General features: G+C 38.3%; 3 protein-coding genes across 3 annotated transcripts in view; all 3 read right to left on the reverse strand.

Moving 5' to 3' along the window:
* Positions 1 to 4,672: 4,672 nt before the first annotated feature.
* On the reverse strand, positions 4,673 to 9,310 carry LOC111224382 (olfactory receptor 10Q1-like). Its single transcript, XM_022748851.1, has 4 exons — positions 9,165 to 9,310; positions 8,863 to 9,003; positions 5,588 to 5,852; positions 4,673 to 5,080 (listed from the first exon to the last, which is right to left on the reverse strand). The coding sequence occupies exons 1-4, from the start codon at positions 9,308 to 9,310 to the stop codon at positions 4,673 to 4,675; spliced, it is 960 nt and encodes a 319-aa protein (XP_022604572.1).
* Positions 9,311 to 10,943: 1,633 nt separating this feature from the next.
* Positions 10,944 to 13,742, reverse strand: LOC111224383 (olfactory receptor 4K15-like). Its single transcript, XM_022748853.1, has 4 exons — positions 13,540 to 13,742; positions 12,878 to 13,016; positions 12,019 to 12,441; positions 10,944 to 11,192 (listed from the first exon to the last, which is right to left on the reverse strand). The coding sequence occupies exons 1-4, from the start codon at positions 13,740 to 13,742 to the stop codon at positions 10,944 to 10,946; spliced, it is 1,014 nt and encodes a 337-aa protein (XP_022604574.1).
* A 2,847-nt stretch (positions 13,743 to 16,589) lies between these two features.
* Positions 16,590 to 18,327, reverse strand: part of LOC111224384 (olfactory receptor 51D1-like) — a 14,121-nt gene continuing 12,383 nt past the window's right edge. Inside the window, exon 3 of the mRNA XM_022748854.1 lies at positions 16,590 to 17,399. Coding sequence (XP_022604575.1) covers positions 16,590 to 17,399 — 810 coding nt within the window. The remainder of the gene's footprint in view (positions 17,400 to 18,327) is intronic.

The following is an 18,327-nucleotide window of genomic DNA, read 5'->3' on the forward strand; positions in this document are numbered from 1 at the left end:
TTCTCTCTCTGTGTCTTCAGGTCGGTGATTCCTGGTCACATGACCTGGATACAGTAGAGATCCGTCTTCATCTGTCTGCAGCATGATTGTGTGAATTTGGACGTGGGCTGTGGGTGTGTATGGAAGCATGTTCACATTACAAATGCCAGCGGTGGATAGAAACCAAGTTACTGTGTTTAAATGCAACTTAAAGATACTTGTACTTCACTGGAGTATTTCCATTTAATGCTACTTTACACTTTTATTCCACCACATCTCTGAGGGAAATATATTCTCTTTTATATCACTAAGTTAATCAGAATCAGAATCGGGTTTTTTTTATATCTTATTTTATAAGTAGGTTTTTAACATAAAAGGAATTTGTTTAGTTGTTTTGCTGCTTAATGATGAACATAATAAGAAAAGAAATATAAACAAAGATAAAACAAGCAGGAAATATAAAGAGAAACATTTAATTGTGAACTGAAATTACAAACAACATAAGGCAAAACAACGTGCACCGACACACCGAAGCAGCCATCTTGAATCAAAGTACCCATAATTACTAGTTACTTTGAAAGACCATATTGTATATGTTTAACACATTTTATTAACTTTATGTTCATTTTTCTGCTTATGTTCTTATCTGGATTTAGATTTCTAGACTTTTACTTTAGCAGAGAATTTACTGCATCTATTATAGAAGCTGCTACTACGACTCACTGTGGACTGTTTACTTGCTGCTGATGCAAAGACTGTTGAAGTCATTTTCTAATGTGCAGGTTTAGTTTCCACACAACTGTGCACGTGAATAATGATGTGTGCAATATCATAACTGATCTCAGTGGTGGAAGCTGAGTCATGGACAGCTTGACAACCAGCTATACAGATAGATCCCAGGATTAAACACAATGCCATGAATTTTGACAGGAATAGCTAAATGCTAGTCGAGCTAGCTTCCAAAGACAACATGGACGAATCACCTTTTAAGTCGATACGTCGAACAGTTTATTTACTATCCAGTTACAGATCAACATGATCTCATAGCTGGACTATAACACCACTATAACCCTTTACAGTAATATTAGATTAATATAATAAAAAAAGATTATGGCTTATGTAAACGAGTCATGGAGGAAGCATTCATCTCCTTCACTTAAATAAAACTAGTAAAACTGCAGTATAAAAATAATCCATTTAGAAAAAACATCTCCAACTTCTTTCTGTTTTCATTCTCATTTTAATTTGGACTACAACTCCCAGCCACTATTAGACAAACACTCAAACTTCTGGAGTAAAAATCCATTGATTATTTAGTTGATGCAGGTTCAGTCTCCATATGGTGCTGCAGTCACACGAAGCACGTGCACTCCAGCACCGGGGAGATGTCACACTCGCTGACAGTCGGGTTGTTGCAAATGTGTAAGTAACCACGACACATTGGCCTGTCGTTAACTGGTCACAGTATATCGCCGTTAAAGTTACAATGCACCAGTAAAAGAGGAAAAGAAGATCACACCCAGGAAACACTGTACATTAAAAAACCTTTTATAACAGAGCTTTTTAAATATGAATGTAGTCATTATGTGTGTTGGCTATACGGACGCACAATTTACCTTCTGGGGAGAAAAAGCTGAATCGAAACAAAACCATGTTTATTTAAGAAGATAATGTAAGACCAAAGGTGTGCTTGTCAGCTTTCAGAGCTTTCAGCCACATCCCATGGTCTTCATGCCTTCTACACCTTTGAGTTGACATAGTTGTATTTTTATACCAAAGGTCAAGACTGAATGTGAGCTGAAAACTGTTTGTTTAGGATGAAAAGTGACAGTTTACTGGGGATTTTTGTCCTGGATCTGTTCGGAAAAACACAAGACTTAAACAACAAGATTTAAACTGGGATCAGCTCAGTTTTATGGAGCTTAAAGTCTTGACTGACTGTTTGTTTTTAGTTTATTTATTTACTTATTTAATAGGGACATTGCAATTTAACTTAGTATAAAACAAGGCATGAAACTAATGTGTTGTACAAAGAGTTTATAGCTGTTACTAATTCTGGACTCCTGTAGCTAGTTTTACATGATGAGTTTTTTTTTTTACAATTCAAAATAATTAAAACAGTTAATATCAAAAACAACACAAAACAAATCCTACAATTAGCTAAAAATATAGACAAGGACAGCACAACAAGCAGATAAACAGTCAAACTATAACGATTAACAATAGATACAATTACCTAGACGTGGGAGCAGCTCTGTAGGGATTTGCTTTTCATAAAGAAATTGAACATTTGAAATTATAGAGTATAATATCAGTTTAGTTTAGTTCCAACGATCTGAGGTAAAAAATAAAAACACTGCTGTTGATTACCTGGTCCACAGGTAACCAAACAAAGGCGGGAAAGTGAATAATATGTTAAATTCCGAGTTTTCTAACAGAAATGTCAAAACATTGTGTGACTCTCTCTGTGTGTCTATAATTACATGTAGGGCCCATGCTGAGTCTCAGGGGAGCCGCCGTGGAGCACATACAGAAATAAAGTTGATCTATAATTCAGCACAAGGAAGCAGCGGCTTGAAATCACAGCGGCGGAAAAACGCACCTGCGATAACAAACCGCCTCCAACGCGTTCAGGCCGTGAAACCAACCAGTGCGATGAAACAACACAATGCAGTTTCACATGTAAGCAGACTGGACTACGAGCTGTCAATTAGAACAATTCATTCATCAATTATTTATAAACGCTGCAGGCTTTAGTGTCGCCACAGGAAATAACAAAAAGTTTAATTTCTTTAATTGATACTCACGTGTGAGTTTTGTCGCGACACTCCCTCATCACCGGATCATCGTCCTCCACTGATGTCACACTCACCCCATGATGCGCTGATAAGTTTCACACTTTTACGGCTGGAAATGACAAAAGTGTCCAACACGAATCGTCGGATGTTGGGAAAAAAAAAAGACAAAAATATTCTCCTGGTCAAACTTTCAGGACACGCTTCCCTCTGAGTCCGCGGCAGACTCGGCTGTGGACACGCAGGTTTCCTCCATCTGAACCACCCGTTACTCCCAGAGGCGGTTCTTCGGCTTTTTCCGTCACATTCCGGAACAGGATCGAGATTTCCGATGATCTCCGATCGAGAAATACCTTTAATGTACTGTACGTGTGTAGGATTGTTTTTATGATGCGTTCGCGGCCCCTCGGTGGTTAAGTTAGAGCGGATTTAATGACAGACCTATTTCTACAGTCTTTACCGTTACACTCACTCAGGGACTCAGTCTGCTGTGATCAATATTAACTCTGTGGTTCTTTATTGAATTTTTTATTTCCTGTGGCAGCACTGTAATATGTTTTCTCACAACTGGGGTTTTAAGAGTGTGTATACTAGTGGTCCCTAATGAAATTGTGTGAAATCTCAGGTGTCATTTAATGAACTCATTATTTTTTAATCACTGTAATATGCCTCTAATATCCACAGAGACATGTTGCATTGCAAGCAAGAGCTTCAAGTTTCCCACAAACTTGTTCAGCTGACTTTTCACTTTTTCTCATTACAGAGCGTAAATACTTCCTCTCAGAGACAGCAGCACCTGGTGCTTTAAAAAGAAACACGCTGTTAAAAGTCATTTTGATTTCATAAAATAAAAGAAGATAAGTTTGTTTTTATTTATTTATTCATATATATTTTTGTGAACACATTTTTTACTTCATTTTCCTGATGGATGTATTATAAGACATGATTTTCACATATAATTTGGTAAGGATACAGGAATGTAACACAAATGAGACAGGTAACATAGATACATAAACGAGTGGCTGCTAAATTTCATAAAGAAAAATCAAAACAAAAACAAAGATGAAATGTATCAATGTCTATATAAACTATTTTATATAAAATATATAAAAAATGTAAATCACAACAATTAGTTTTTTGTGAACAAATAAAAAGAAAACACAACTTAACTGACCAGGATTTGAAAAAGTCTTAACAACTCTCATATATTCAGAAATGTAGTTATTTATTATTATTCTGTGATGTCTGTGATAATTGCTCCATCTAGTGGTTAAAGTCTGGTTTTACATCTCACTGTGAACATGTAGGTCCACAGGTCCCATCACATTCCCCTCCTTTACTTCTTTCATAAACATGTACTTCATGAAGCAGAGCCACACGACAAAAATCTGTTATCTTTTCTCTTATTCTGTCCCTTTTCATATGAGGTTGGTGCTGACAGTTAAACTGTTGCTGATTCTTAGTGTTGTTTTTGTAGTGTGAAATGAACAAATTCAGTTTTTCTAATGATGATTATAGCAGCTGAATTTTTAAAGCATGTTTCTTTATGCACCCTGAGCTGACAGAAAAACAGAAACAGAAAAAACTCCAGTATTCTGAAGCAGTTTGTATTTAGCTGGTCGACATTATACTGCAGTTCATATACATTTCTAAATTATTATACTTCTTTTTCAATCATTTTTTTTAAAAACAAAAATCTTTTGAAAGTAACATTTGGTTCCAAAGTCAAAGCAAACAGAGCATTAAAAAAATAATGTATATTTTACATAATTACTGACTGTGCTCTGACAAACATTGATTTCAGTTCACACCAAAATCAGCTTGTGTGGTGTGATCTGTGGTGTTTATATTTCATGGTCTACAGCATGCTGAATTAAAGGTACAGTCTTTTAGGTGATTCACTGTAGCACCTGTTTGGACCTTCTCCATGGTCCCACTGGGTTCACCTTCTTCTCTACAGAGTTGCAGCATTTACAGAAGAAGTGCAGCCTGATGTGGCTGCTGAACTTCTTGTCTCTTACTCCGTAGATGAGAGGACTGAGCAGACGCGGAAGCACGTTGGTAAACAGGAAGGTGGTGAAGAGGATCTTGGTGCGGTCACGGGGCCAGGTGGTGATTAGGATGACGGTGATGAGGGGGGAGATGAATGACAACATGCAGATGAGGAGCTGGACTCCGTGCAGCAGGATAGTGTTGCGGGCGTTTCTGGCCGAGTCCCTGTTAGAACCAGAGACGGCCCGGGCAGCGCAGAGGACCTTCAGGTAGGTGATGATCAGAGTCAGGCCGACGAAGGAAAACAGAAGGGCCTGATGGGAAGATGTGAAGAAACCAAACCATGGTCATTTTAATCGGCCATTGATTAAAACTCGTTAAAACTAAGCCATTAAATAAAAACAAAAACAAACTGCTCTGTGGAATAAGCAGTAAACAGAAATGGCTGGTGTTAAAGTACAATATGTGATGCTGTGGACGACAGCAGGATTATGCAAAAACCACAGAGCCGATTTGCACTGAACTTGGTGGAGGGATGAGTCATGGGCCAGATAATAAGCCATTAAATTTTGGGGCTGACCAGATCATTTACCATGAATTTGCACTTTCTCCTATGAAGTCTGGTGTAGGTTGTTTGACATTGGTTTTGGTGGAGATCTGTGCAGACCTAGTGTTGTGTAAATGAATTGTCCTGTTGTGAGCTTGTGTATATGTAATATGTAAATGGGTCTCTCTTGGGAAAGAGATCTTGTTCCTGAGACTTCCATGAATAAACAAAGCTTAACTAACAAAAATCAATGAAATAACTATCAGTATTTCACCTGAACAACCACACTTTGAGCCTTGTGGTGCGATGTGCTGTACAAATAGGTAGGGTAACAGATGACAGTCCTTGAGTAGACAGAGGGAGGCTGGGTGGCGAGGACGATGATGATATCTGTGAGGGCGGGGATGACGGAGACGCCCCAGATTAGTGCGATCAGAGCGTAGGCGCGCTGCACAGTACACATCTGGACGTGATGAAGAGGTCGGCAAACAGCAATATAACGCTCCACCGCCATGCCAGCCAGGTTCAGAGGGCTGTTCCTGGATAAAGACAAAAAAAAATGCATGATAATGATTAATCAGCTCTTTAATCAAGAATTAACGGAGCCTTGATATCAAGAGTGCTAGGAGTTTTCATCATTTACAGAGTCAACAGAAATATAGTTTTAGATTAGACATGCACCAAATGTCCTATTAGCAGCAGTGCTGTTCATTCAGTGTAATGGTCAGACCAGGAGATTTTAAACAGAACATTTTCTAGCTCTGCTCACTTAATTTCACTTTACCCTAACATCCTCACGTCGCCCCCCTGTTCGCTCCCCATTTCATCTGTTCGTCAGCCGCGTGTAACGTATTAGCCACTATGGCGATTGTGTTCGCCGACCGTTTGACTGTCGACGACAGTGTTCGCGGGCCGTTAGTTGACTCCCTTCATGGTTTTGTAGTTCGCCGACCGTTTGACAAGTCAAAGACGGTGTTCGCGGGCCGTTAGTTATCTCAGTTTAGTTCCCCGACCGTTTGTCACGTCGAAGACTTTGTTCGCGTATCGTTAGCTTACTCACTTCATGGCGTTGTAGTTCGACGACCGTTTGTCATGTCGACGACTGTGTTCGCGGGCAGTTAGTTGATTCACTTCATGGTGTTTTAGTTCGTTTACATTTTGTCATGTCGCCGATCGACTCTGTTCGCGGGCAATCCACCGGTGGCCTCCGACCGCTAGGGGGCCTCCAATCCCCTGCCAACTGTGGCATCAGCCTAACTTTTTTTTTCTTTTTAAGCAAATTAAATAAATTAATTGAGTGTGTGTTGAAATACAAACCAATGAATGCAGAGTTACTTTATTTGAAAATAAGAACAAATATTACGAATCGTTGCTAGCTATGTCTGTACCATGATGATGACGAGTCAGGTCAAAGGTCAGGTCAGAATTGAGCGGCAAAGTCGACCGGGTGAGGAAGACCCCTTTAAACATCACGGAAAACAAACGTTGGAGTAGTAGAACAGCAAAGGGAAAGGCGAAATAAAATAAAGGGATATCGAATTTCGGAGAAATATACTATCTATCTTGACTTTTTCGGCAACTCGGCTTGCTAGCGTTAGCAAAGAGCCTTGGGAGGACGATGCTAATGTCGAAGAGGAGTACAGTAAAAGTAGCAACCACTAACGGTCGTTCAGCTCAACATCGGCAAGACCTGTGACACCCACCTGTTCACCTGCCTCACCCTCATCTTCAACCCAACACCGATGCAGATAGCGGAGATCCGGTGGCGGGTATGTTACATATCTTTAGGTTACCAGTTTAGCAGCCCCACAATTATCTTACTTTTTTCCTGTTTAAACCATTAGTTACTTTAGCTAGCTATGTCACCCATTCAGGCTAGACGCCAGGAAGACGTTCGGGGCTGTTGAAAATTGTGAGGGGGAGTTTCATTTCTCATAAAATAACCTTCATTTATTTAACTGCTTGGTTGTGTCCAAACAGTATTTTTCAATAAAACCATGACAGAGCTCAGGGATGAAGCGCTTGTGCGTTATCTTAAACATTGTAAGATAATGCCTTGATGTTGTCGCTGCTGGTCCCTCAAAAATACACTCAAAGTACCAAGTATGCATTATGCAGAATGATAATCATTATACACTATAACTGGATTATAGTTATTGATTCAGCATTGTGTTAATCACACTGATTTGTATACTGCTTAATTTAACCTACAATAATACATCATAATTTTCGTGTTGACTATATTTTGTACTATTAATCTTAATCTGCAAAGGAATTAGTATTACAAGAGTGCAGCAAAAAGTACAACATTTCCCTCTGAATTTCAGTGGAGTAGAAGTAAAAGTAGCAGTACAAGTAAATACTCAAGTATAGTTCAAGTACCTCAAAATTATTCCTACCATAGTTGACGAAATGTACGTAGATACTTTCCCTCACTGGAAATTTTAGGCCTGTTGAGGCAGCTGGCTGTTTTATTTGTATGGACAGTTGGTTTCTGCTCATATGCTCCTGTCCTGTTGCCTAGCTCATGGAGTGTATTTATTTGCATTAGTGTATAAGTTATTGTAGTGGCTGAGCTCATGTCTGCTTTGGTTGTTGTTTGGCTGGTGTATTAATGATGCTTTCATGCTGCTAATGTAAGTTTACTATTTTAATAGTAGTCCTGTTCATATTATAGATAGATAGATAGATAGATAGATATTTCGACTGAAAGCACTTGATATTATATTTATGCTTGTGCGGCTGGGTATATGTTTGATTGAGTTAACTTATTGTGCTGTTATAATATTTGATTTTTTTATTACTGTCTGAAAAATAAGGTGAGGAATGAGTCATGTGGATGCACAGATATGACAATAAATGTATTTATTTATTGATTAATTAATTAATTCTGCCCTTTTATGAACATTTCTGTCTCAGTGTGAGTGAACACTGAAGATATACACCATATCTGTGCATAAACAGTTATTTGCTAATCTGGAAACATTTTTGTTTTGTTTTGTTATTTTTTTCTAAGAATTCAGAATAAAGTAAAAGCAAAAAACATACATAATACAATATTTTTTATCCAGATGATTATAAGAGTAATCTTGAAATACTTTAAGAAAAACAGTAAGTTTCATTTACAGAAGTAATGGGTTTTTCAAAGGTTGCTGCCTTTTTTTTCTTTCAGAAAAACAGACTCTTATCTCTGTGACTCAAATGTAATAGCACTGACATGGGGCTATAGGGTGAGTTTGGTCCAAGCCATTAGTTTCTTTGTTTTAAATTAATAACTATCTAAATTAAATTAATATTTATCTATCTCAATTCACTCCATAGGGATGTTACATTGACTAACATACAGCATACATATTTCCTCGTTGGAAGTTCTGCTTATTAGATTTTATTTTAAGTGCCTGTTAAGTGGAAACTCCAGTTTTAGAGACACACACATTCTAAAACATGTACTGCATTTAGTAGCAATGCCAGAGCCAAGGAAACCTGACAGAGGCACACAAGCATATTAATTATGTTAACACTTTCTATTGAACACAAACACACACCTACTTGTTGGTAGTGATTAAGATGAGCAGCATGATGCAGCAGGGTGCGAAGTTCAGGGGAATGGTGTAGGTCATGATTTGCAAGGCCACAGAAACTGTCAGCATAATCATGTCGTTGATCACCAGATGGATGTACAGCACATACCTGCTGGGGAGAGGAGTGCAGTAGTTAGGAAAGAAGATGAGATACTGTATAACCTGTATATCTAATTCAGCAGATCTGAATATCAGACTCATCAGTTTTATTGTGAGCATCTTCACATATTTGTCTGAAAGAAAAAAAAATCACGCATGGTCCTGTGTCACCTGGGGTCTCGCTGGAAGACCTCGCTCTTAAAGTAAATGTAGACAAAAGCTCCATTGATGCAGTTGATGAGGAAGCCGAGAGCAAAGGTGATGAAGTTCTTTGCGAAAGCATCATTCAGGCCGTCCATACGTCTGCTTGAATTCATATTTCACCTTGTCCTGCTCGGTTAAATCAGTACTGGAAACACAATCCATCCACAATCTCACTTATTGTTTAGTCATTTAGATTATTGAATAACTTGAAACGCATATTTGTTTCTTATCCATTTCTTGCCATAAAATGTTTTACAAAGACTCAAACATTTCGTCTGATTAAGAAAATGCAGTATAAGAACTAATATTATTTTAAGGAAAGCTGGCAAAGATTAACTTTCAATAAAGTAGAGTCTCATTCATAAGAAAGACTACAATTAAATTAAAACCAAAGTTGTGATTTGTGTATTAAAAAAATACTATGATTGCTAAGGTACATTAAAATATTCCTCCCACTGAATGAACAAAAATCAAATAATCAAATTTTTAAAGATGAATTTCATAAAAATGAACTTAAAGATTTTTTTCCATCATTACATTTTGTAATAATTTCACAATCAAGGCTAATTAAATAAAAAATAAAGAAAAAGAAGAAAAGGACTATTCAGATCATGACAATATATAGTTGATGACTAAACTTTAAATGCTCTTTTTCCTTTCAAAGTTATGTTAGTGTCGGTCTTTGGAAGAGTAGCTGCAAGACAGCAAATAGTAAATCTAACAGTGCTTCTATGTTCTTCTATTTCTGTTTCTGTCACAAACTTTTTAGAATACTGTTTTAAATGGAAAATTCAAAATTGAAATAATCAAATTTACCTCAACACCACTCTTGTCTGGCCTATGTCGAGGTACTGGGCTGATACAATGTCTCTAAGTAGTGAGAGAAACAGGAAGAGTTGCAGTTATATAGATTTCAATGCTTAAAATGCAGCGCGATGAAATTATCCTGTAGAGGTGGGGTGGGGGGACAGATAGAGGGACAGAGGAAGAATGTCATGTCTGTATTTTAAAGTGAGTGCACTTGAATTAGCTTTAGTGGTAGTAAAATAAACGCTTAATCCATAATGACTCATTGAAAAATACACTTATGTTTGTATTGTCGCAAGTTGTTGGGCCCATTGTTGTCTTGAATATAGTCATGAAGAGAAAAGGTGACTTTATCAGAAATCTGCTGCTGTTTGTCTTTACCATCATCATTTCATCCAAATGAAAGTTTCAGTGATTAGAGATCAGAATGCAGAGAGGAGAGACTTAAATGAGGATTTAGTAATTGGTGCATGTGTGATGAACTACGCAGATGTGACCATTGTCATGCCACTGAAAGACTGTAAATGTTCAGGCCTCCTGGAAAAAAATTGGCAAACAGCATACAAAAGTAGGTCTATACAACTACTACTCTGTACAACTTTAGTTTGGTGCATCTAACACTGTGGTGTACATTTCTGTAGAGGCTCTTGTGTGGATGCTTGGCTGTAAGAGTAAAACATTGCAGTGCTCAAAATGCTTTGTTTAATGTTCTTTATTAACAAATTTGACAATATTTTACAGTTTCTGAAGTAGTATCCAAATCACTTGGGTGCCAGTTTATCCATCACTCACTTATCCAAGTGTCTTGATCTTTGGATACTATTGAGATGACTTAAATATCTACATAAAAGTTCACAGCAGTTTTACTCTGGGGAAAAAAAAAAAAAAATTGAACTGAACTGAGCTGAACTGAACCATTAGCTCACGTAGACTTTTCACCTACAAGTTCACTTTCAGTAAGAATGGCCTGACCCTGATGATACTGTGGCCCCGACATGCCAGGTACCGGGTCCAGTACTTCCTGAACAGCTCGTCCCGAAAACCATAGATGACAGGGCTCAGGAAACGGGGGATGATGTAGACGAGCAGGAAAAAGATGTAACGGATCTCCAGACTCAGGCGGGGGAAGAGGGAGATTAGAGCAGCCTGAAGGGAGGGAACCACAAAGGCAAGCATGCACAGCAGCAGCTGAAACAAAAGGACGGGGAGACAATAATCTAGGAAGATCTTAATAGTTATGGATTCATATAAAAACCCAACATTTATAACAAACACTAAACTTGTATGATTCCCTGATCACTGAGGTCTTTCAACTTATACTAACGAGATGTTTAAATACAAAATTGTTTTTAAAATTGACAAAACCTTATGAAATTGTAAGGATTAAAACCAAATGAGTAGTGTTTGGGTATCAAAGTATTTATTGGTATCGATCTACCCATCCACCTACAGTTTGATTAAAAGGCCAATGTTACTGTCGTACATGCAAGCTGAAAAACACCTGTTGAATTTAAAAGTGAATGATTATAGTCAAATAATCAGACAGAAAATTGATCAATTGTCATTTATTTAGCTAAAATGACAAACATTCTCTAGTTCCTGCTACTCAGATTTGAGGATTTGCTATTTTTACATCTCTGGGTTTTGGACTATTGGTCAAATATCTGAAATCCTCATCTTGGATTTTGTGGTGGACACTTTATAGATCAAACAGTTAATCAATTAATTACAAAAACTGTTGTGAGCCTAGCTTGAAATTTTGCTTATACATTATTTATTAATTTTATGTTTATATGTTTAATTTCGTTTAAAAAAATGTCATTCTCAGATCTTGACCTTTGTTTCAGGTTGGATAGTGTCCTTATGATTTATCTCAATAGGCCTTTCTCACTGTGAACATTTTGGCTTGCTATACACAAATGTAATGAATCCTTAAATGATGTCTCCATCCTTTTAGGTGTGGCCCTGGTGTTGTAGGTGCTGGTTCAGTGGCTTTTCCTCCTGTGATACCCACCTGCACTCCATGAAGCAGCACAGTGTTCCTGGCTCTCTTCACTGAGGCCAGGCCCGTTGAAGCAGCTTGAGCCGTCACCATAATCTTGCAGTAGGTGTAGAGCAGCGTCAGAGCCACGAAGGAGAGGTAAGTCCCGTCAAACACACAGTTCTTGTAGTAGATGGACCGGTCGCGAAAGAGAAGCGAGTGGTCGCAAAAAATGGTGGTGTGGAAGACACTTGGATCCTTGACAGTGGTGATGAGGAGGTCGGTGACCGGCGGGGTGGCGGTGAGAATAAGGATGACGCAGATGAGGAGGAGGGTGCGAGGGATGGTGCACATCTGGCTGTAGTGTAAGGGGTAGCAGATGGAGATGTAGCGTTCCACAGCCATGCCAGCCAGAATGAGAGGGGTGGAGCGGGTGGTGAGGACTGCTGTCATGATCTGAGAGAAACACAGTGGAGGTGTTGTGGTGGTTAACAAAAATGCTCCATAATTTATTTTATATTTATTTATTGTTTTGTTGCTCTTAGCTGAAACCTCTGAAACAATCCTGGCTTTGTTAGTGAGAGCTGTCTGTCTGTTCAACACATTTGTGCTGTTTTTTGTTAAAAATTTGAAGTGTGAATACTGCAGCAGCAGTAAGATTCATGTTATTGTTCAAGGGTACGTCTAAAAGGCATGAACTTATTATTATTATTATTATTATTAGTGACTTCTTCCTGTGCTGTCTTGGCGTCCTTTCATATCTCAAGTCCTGTGGGAGAAAACTGGAGAATCAACCTTTCCAAAATACTGATACGTGGCTGCTGTTCACACACATGTGACAGGCGTTTAACAGAACCTGGTTGGTAGTAAAGCTGATGTTGCGATGACTCACCAGAAAGCAGCAGACAGAGGCATGGATCCTCCTGAAGATGTAGCTGACTACGTAGAGAGCTGTGACAAGGGTTAGCTGCAGAGCGTCGTTGATCACCATGCTGATGAACATGATGTATCGCGGGTTCTCATAGAAGAGGCTAGGGTCAGAGATGGACATGTGTGTCTGTTCCTGAGCGCTCTATGATTGACGTTTACAGGCTGTAATTAATGATTATTCAAATTATATTATTAATCTGTTTTTCTGAAGTTCAAGGGGATGTCAGGAAATATCATATTTTGTCCGAACAATAGTTAAAACCCAGAGATAGTCAATTTACTTTTAAATATGATGGTAAACTGAAAATCTTGCAGCAAATCTTCACACTGAAGGTGGAACAAGAATTTATTTGGTATTTTTGTTTAAAAAATAACTTAAATTGTTTCAGCTATAGAGTAGAGCCTGAGTAAAGTGGATTCATATTTAAGCAAATTATTTTACGTGATGAGGTCAAATAGGTTTGGTGAGTAACAGATATGATAACAAAGAAATTCTTTTTTCTACAGCAAATGTGATGCAGTTACCATGTTTAGGAGTTGCTGCTGTTTATTTCCATAGTTGGCATGATCACATTAATCATCACGTGTGTTCAGAAACATAATGTTCGACGTGTCTGTGTGTACCTGTGTCGTAGGAAGGTGTGCACCATGCTGCTGTTGATGACACTGAGAGCCAGCCACACCAGCATGGCCATGATGTTTTTGGTCAGAGCATTAGAGAAGCTGTCTTTAGATACAGCCACAGCGCCCTCTGTCAGTGTAGAGCTGGTATTACTCAGCAGCAGGCCCAGAGGGCTGTAGGAGGTGGAGTTGTTCATCACCGACATCTTCACCTCACCATCTGAAGAAACAGACACAAAGTCTGATGTTTTATAGACAAATACAAATGATTGTATTCATGAATTAAACCTAGTGGCGTTATGATTATAGTTATTTGAATATATTAAATACAAATGATGTATGATTCACTAAGAGGCATTTTTGTTAAAAGTCTGGACAAAACACAAAAACATGCACTATAAGGAACAGAGATGAGCACATGAAATGCATTAAAAGCTGTATAAAAGGCTATATAGTCATATTTTCTAATAATAAATATCTTGACATCTTAACAGTGCTTATCAGTGCGGACTAGAGAGACCAATACATGATGAACTGATGAAGCCGCTTGGATAAGAGGCGAAACGTCTTCCACAGACAAATACAAGTCCAGTTGCCTTCGATTTAATTTGAGAGAGAGATAACTATGACCTGGACGAATGAGAACATTCACAGACATGATATCTTAACCTGTACTTAAAACCACAGATCTCTCAGTCTCTTCAGGAGTTCATCGCTCAGTGTTAGAAAATGTGACTCTGAAATCTGCAGGAAGATCAGAGGAAATGCATCTCAAGTATAAAGAACTTTTAAAGCAGCATTAAAAACATGTTAATGAGTTTGCTGTCTGGTAATGTGTGACTCTGCATGCAGAAAAAACCCACACAGAGAATCTTGTTGCTGATTTTCTTCATTTTGTTGCCACTTTGCAAAGCAGAGCATACTTTTATTTTGAAAGAGGATATATTAAAAGTGAAATAATAGGGGCGTCGAGTGGCGCAGTGGGTTGAGCAGGCGCCCCATATGTAGAAGCTACAGTCCTCGCTGCAGTTGGCCCTGGTTCGAATCCCGCATCGGACAGCCCTTTACTGCATGTCATTCCCCCTCTCTCTGCCTCCTCATTTCCTGTCTCTCTCTACTATACTATCCAATAAAGGCATAAAAAAAAATACTTAAAAAAAGTAAAATAATACGTGTTTAATTCTTTGTTATAAATGAAAATATAATAAATGTAAATATCTTAAGACACCGTAACATAATGATGTTTTGGGACACATCAGTATACAGTATAAACATATACGCATGCATTGTGTACAAAATTTAAAGACTTACTTCATTCAGCATCTATTCATTAATTAATAGTCTTTAATAATAATAATATTCTCTCAGTGATCTGTAATGAAAATGTGAAATGCATTAGACCAGGAAAAAAAACTTTTCTAATCACATCTCATGAAAAATCTGAATTCTTCACTGTTGAAATGCAGATTCACATATTCAACACTTACACATCCATAATATGTGCCACAGCCTTTTCAAACTCACACACTGCCTTTAAAAGTAACAACAATACAAAACTCAACAAAACGTAAAGATAATAGTGACACTATAGTCACAGACACAAGCCCTCTCTCTCCTGTGATCACTGACTGTCAGTGACCTCCTCCAGCAGCCTGGGCTCTCATATATAAGGATTTGTGTGGATGCTTGTGTGTGTGTCTGTGTGTGTATTGTTGTCATAGAGATAAGGTGAAGGTCACCGGCCGTGGATTTCTGTTATGAGCATGAGGAGACTTTTGATCCCTGAGCTAGTGAGGAAGAGGAGCAGATTAACCCATGGTTTTAACAACTCCAACAACAACAATTCATCAAGTGAAAGCTGTATTTATGATTCAAACCATTATCATATTGTGACATTTACAGAAATCTGACGTTGCTGGGTTGTAAAGAAAGTGTTGAAAACGTTGAGTTCAGCTGAGATGTTGTTCAGATCTAAAATCAAACACTGTCGACCAGCTGGGAAGGTGCAGGATGTTAAAGGGAAGACAAACCAGACCAGAAAATATGAACACTATTAGCCAAACAGCAACCTAATCTGGAACAGGCAACTTAGTATAACTCACTATTGTACCAGTGTGTGTATGTCTCATGTAAAGGAAGTTTGTTATTGTGTCTGTTTTCAGCAGTTGATTTTAAAGCCAATGGTAAAGCAGACTGATCTGCATGGTAAAAAATATAGTAGTATCTCAGGCTCTTTATTCTGCCACCAACAAGAATTGTGCACATAAGCTACTGTGAATGAATTGGCACTAAAACTAGAAAATGATGTGATATTGTCTGTTTTTCCAAAACAGAGCCCTTAAACTTCAGAGGTCATCTGTGGTCAGTAGGTTGACAATCATTTTTGTTTTTCCTGTCTTTTTTTTTTTTTTTTCTTTGAGGCAGAGCACCAACTGAATTTGAATGTAGCTGAATCACACCACCTAAACATGTAAATGACATATTAGTGTCATGTGATTGTTGAGTTGAAAATTCAGTAATTGCCATTATTAATTTTGTGAATCAACGGTACCGTATTCAAACCAGCAATGTAGGAAATGATGGATGTGTAGTGTAGAACTCAGAAAACAGTTTGCACCACCAGGTGGCGCTTCTGTCTGTTTGTGATGTAGCTTCCTGTGGGCACTGCCTTGCTCTGATTGTGGCAGATTGTTTCCACACTCGACTCTCCTTGATAACAAATTGTATTTGTGAAATATCTTCTGTCCTTCTTTATGGATAAGGAATGGAATATGGCCGATTAGTGTTGTCTGTGTTCTCCAGGAAGGCTTGATCATTTCTCTGGTCGCTGCTGTAGAGTTACTAGTTTCAGTCACTACACCCTAAACCATCATTACATTTCTACCTCAGTTAAAAGAATTGTGATGATTTTCTGTGTTGACTCATGTTAAGAGCTGACAAGACAGAATCTTTTAGAATAGCTTTTTCTTTATTGTATCAGTAAGTACATATAAAATAAATTAAATACATTTAATCCTAATATTTTTATTCACACCCTCTTGCTATAGAAATAGTTATTTGTTGTGCTGGGGGGCCACTCTCTGCAGTTTGTCCCTGCAGCTGTTGCTCAGAAGGTACATCTTGAAGTACTTCCTGAACTTTTTGTCTCTAACACCGTAGATGATTGGGCTCAGAAAGCGGGGCAGGATGTAGACGATCAGGTAGTTTGCAAATCTGATTTCTAGGATTCGTCCTGGGAAGATGAGATGTAGAACCAGCTCCACACTGGGGGAGATGTAGGAGAGCAGGCACATGGCCAGCTGGACACCGTGGAGCAGGATGGTGTTCCTGGCTCTCTGTGCCGACGTCTTCTCTGTGGAGATGGCTCTGGCTGCAAACATGATTCTCAAGTAGGTGAAGATTAGGGTCAGAAACACACAGGAGAAGTAGATGATATCAAAGGCTTGTCTCTTGTATGCAAGGATCGGGTCTTTGAACACATTCTGGCGCAAGCAGAACACCGACCCGTGAAAGAAGCTCAGGGACTCAGTCGCCAGCGTCACAAATAGATCTGTGATATCTGGGGCCACACATATAAACCAAATCAGGCCGATGACCATGTAGGTTCTTCTCACAGTGCAGATTTGGGAATGGCGGAAAGGTTCGCAAATAGCAATGTAGCGCTCGATGGCCATGCCTGCTAAGTTAACCGGGGTGTTTCTGGTGGTGAAGACCGCCACCAGGATAAAGAAGCAGCAGAAAGAGACGTTAATCTTGTAGAAGATGTAGCTGAGGATAAAAAGTGTGATGGTGACGGTCAGCTGGATGGCGTCATTTATCACCATGTGGATGAAGAGGATGTAACGAGGGTCTTCATAAAAGGTCTGGAGGAAGACAAAGGAAGAGGGGGCGGTGAAATGGACAGTGATGTAGTTGGTTAGTTCACAGAAACAGTTCATGAGGGGAGTGTCAACATTTTGTGAAGTATAAAACACAATGGACAAATGTAATGAAACAAACACACTGCAACTAATGATTGTTTAATTTACAATTAATCTGCCACTGTTCAAACAATATATAAAAAGATTAAAAAAACGGATAATCAATGCAGATCAAAATTTTCAGTCCACGGAGTCCAAGGTGATTGTTTATGTTTGAAAGCCTAAAAAAATTTACAAATTAGTTCATTAATTGATTACTTATCAACAATTTCAGTGATCGGTTAAAGGTGTAGGTCAGTTAAGAAAAACCATATACCTTATACCATTTGTACCTGAATTCAGTTTTGATCAGACATAATAATAATAGTAACTATAACCTTATTTATATAGCACTTTTCTTAACAAAGTTATAAAGTGCTTCATAGAAAAATAAAAGCAAAGGCCAAAGAGCCTGAGCTGAATAAAAAGAGTAGAGCAGCATAAATAAAAAATAAAAAAAACTTTATGCAAAAGGATCTGATAATGAGTGAAGAGAGGCAATAAAACGTGAAGACAATCAATCAAACATTACCAAAGGCTAAGACAAAGAACCCATAGTCGCAAACTTTGACCTTGGGTTATGACATGACAAGCGATCTGAAGACTGATCACTTTGGGCTCTGGGAAATTGCAGTGGGCATTTTTCATTTTTTTTCAGATATTTAATACATTGATTTAATAATCGATTAATGGAAAAAATAATTCTATCTTCTATCTGTCTGTCTGGGAAGTGCCAGAACATTGTGATCCCACTTTTGTAGTCCAGGGATGTGTAAGTCAAAAAGATAATGTGTGTGTGTGTGTGTGTGTGTGTGTGTGTGTGTGTGTGTGT

The sequence above is a fragment of the Seriola dumerili genome, unplaced genomic scaffold (assembly GCF_002260705.1).
Source record: "Seriola dumerili isolate Sdu_G_001 unplaced genomic scaffold, Sdu_1.0 BDQW01000133.1, whole genome shotgun sequence".
In the NCBI taxonomy this organism is placed as follows: domain Eukaryota; kingdom Metazoa; phylum Chordata; class Actinopteri; order Carangiformes; family Carangidae; genus Seriola; species Seriola dumerili.

Excerpts from the sequence above, each read along its gene's own strand:
- LOC111224382 (XM_022748851.1), bottom strand. The coding sequence starts at position 9,310 with ATGAATTCAAGCAGACGTATGGACGGCCTGAATGATGCTTTCGCAAAG. Across the intron at positions 9,004-9,164 it reads GTCTTCCAGCGAGACCCCAG|GTATGTGCTGTACATCCATC; the intron begins GTGACACAGGAC and ends TCTCCCCAGCAG. Across the intron at positions 5,081-5,587 it reads CTCAAAGTGTGGTTGTTCAG|GCCCTTCTGTTTTCCTTCGT; the intron begins GTGAAATACTGA and ends TCTTCCCATCAG.
- LOC111224383 (XM_022748853.1), bottom strand. The coding sequence starts at position 13,742 with ATGTCGGTGATGAACAACTCCACCTCCTACAGCCCTCTGGGCCTGCTG. Across the intron at positions 13,017-13,539 it reads CACACCTTCCTACGACACAG|CCTCTTCTATGAGAACCCGC; the intron begins GTACACACAGAC and ends CTCTGACCCTAG. Across the intron at positions 11,193-12,018 it reads TGCTGCTTCATGGAGTGCAG|CTGCTGCTGTGCATGCTTGC; the intron begins GTGGGTATCACA and ends CTTTTGTTTCAG.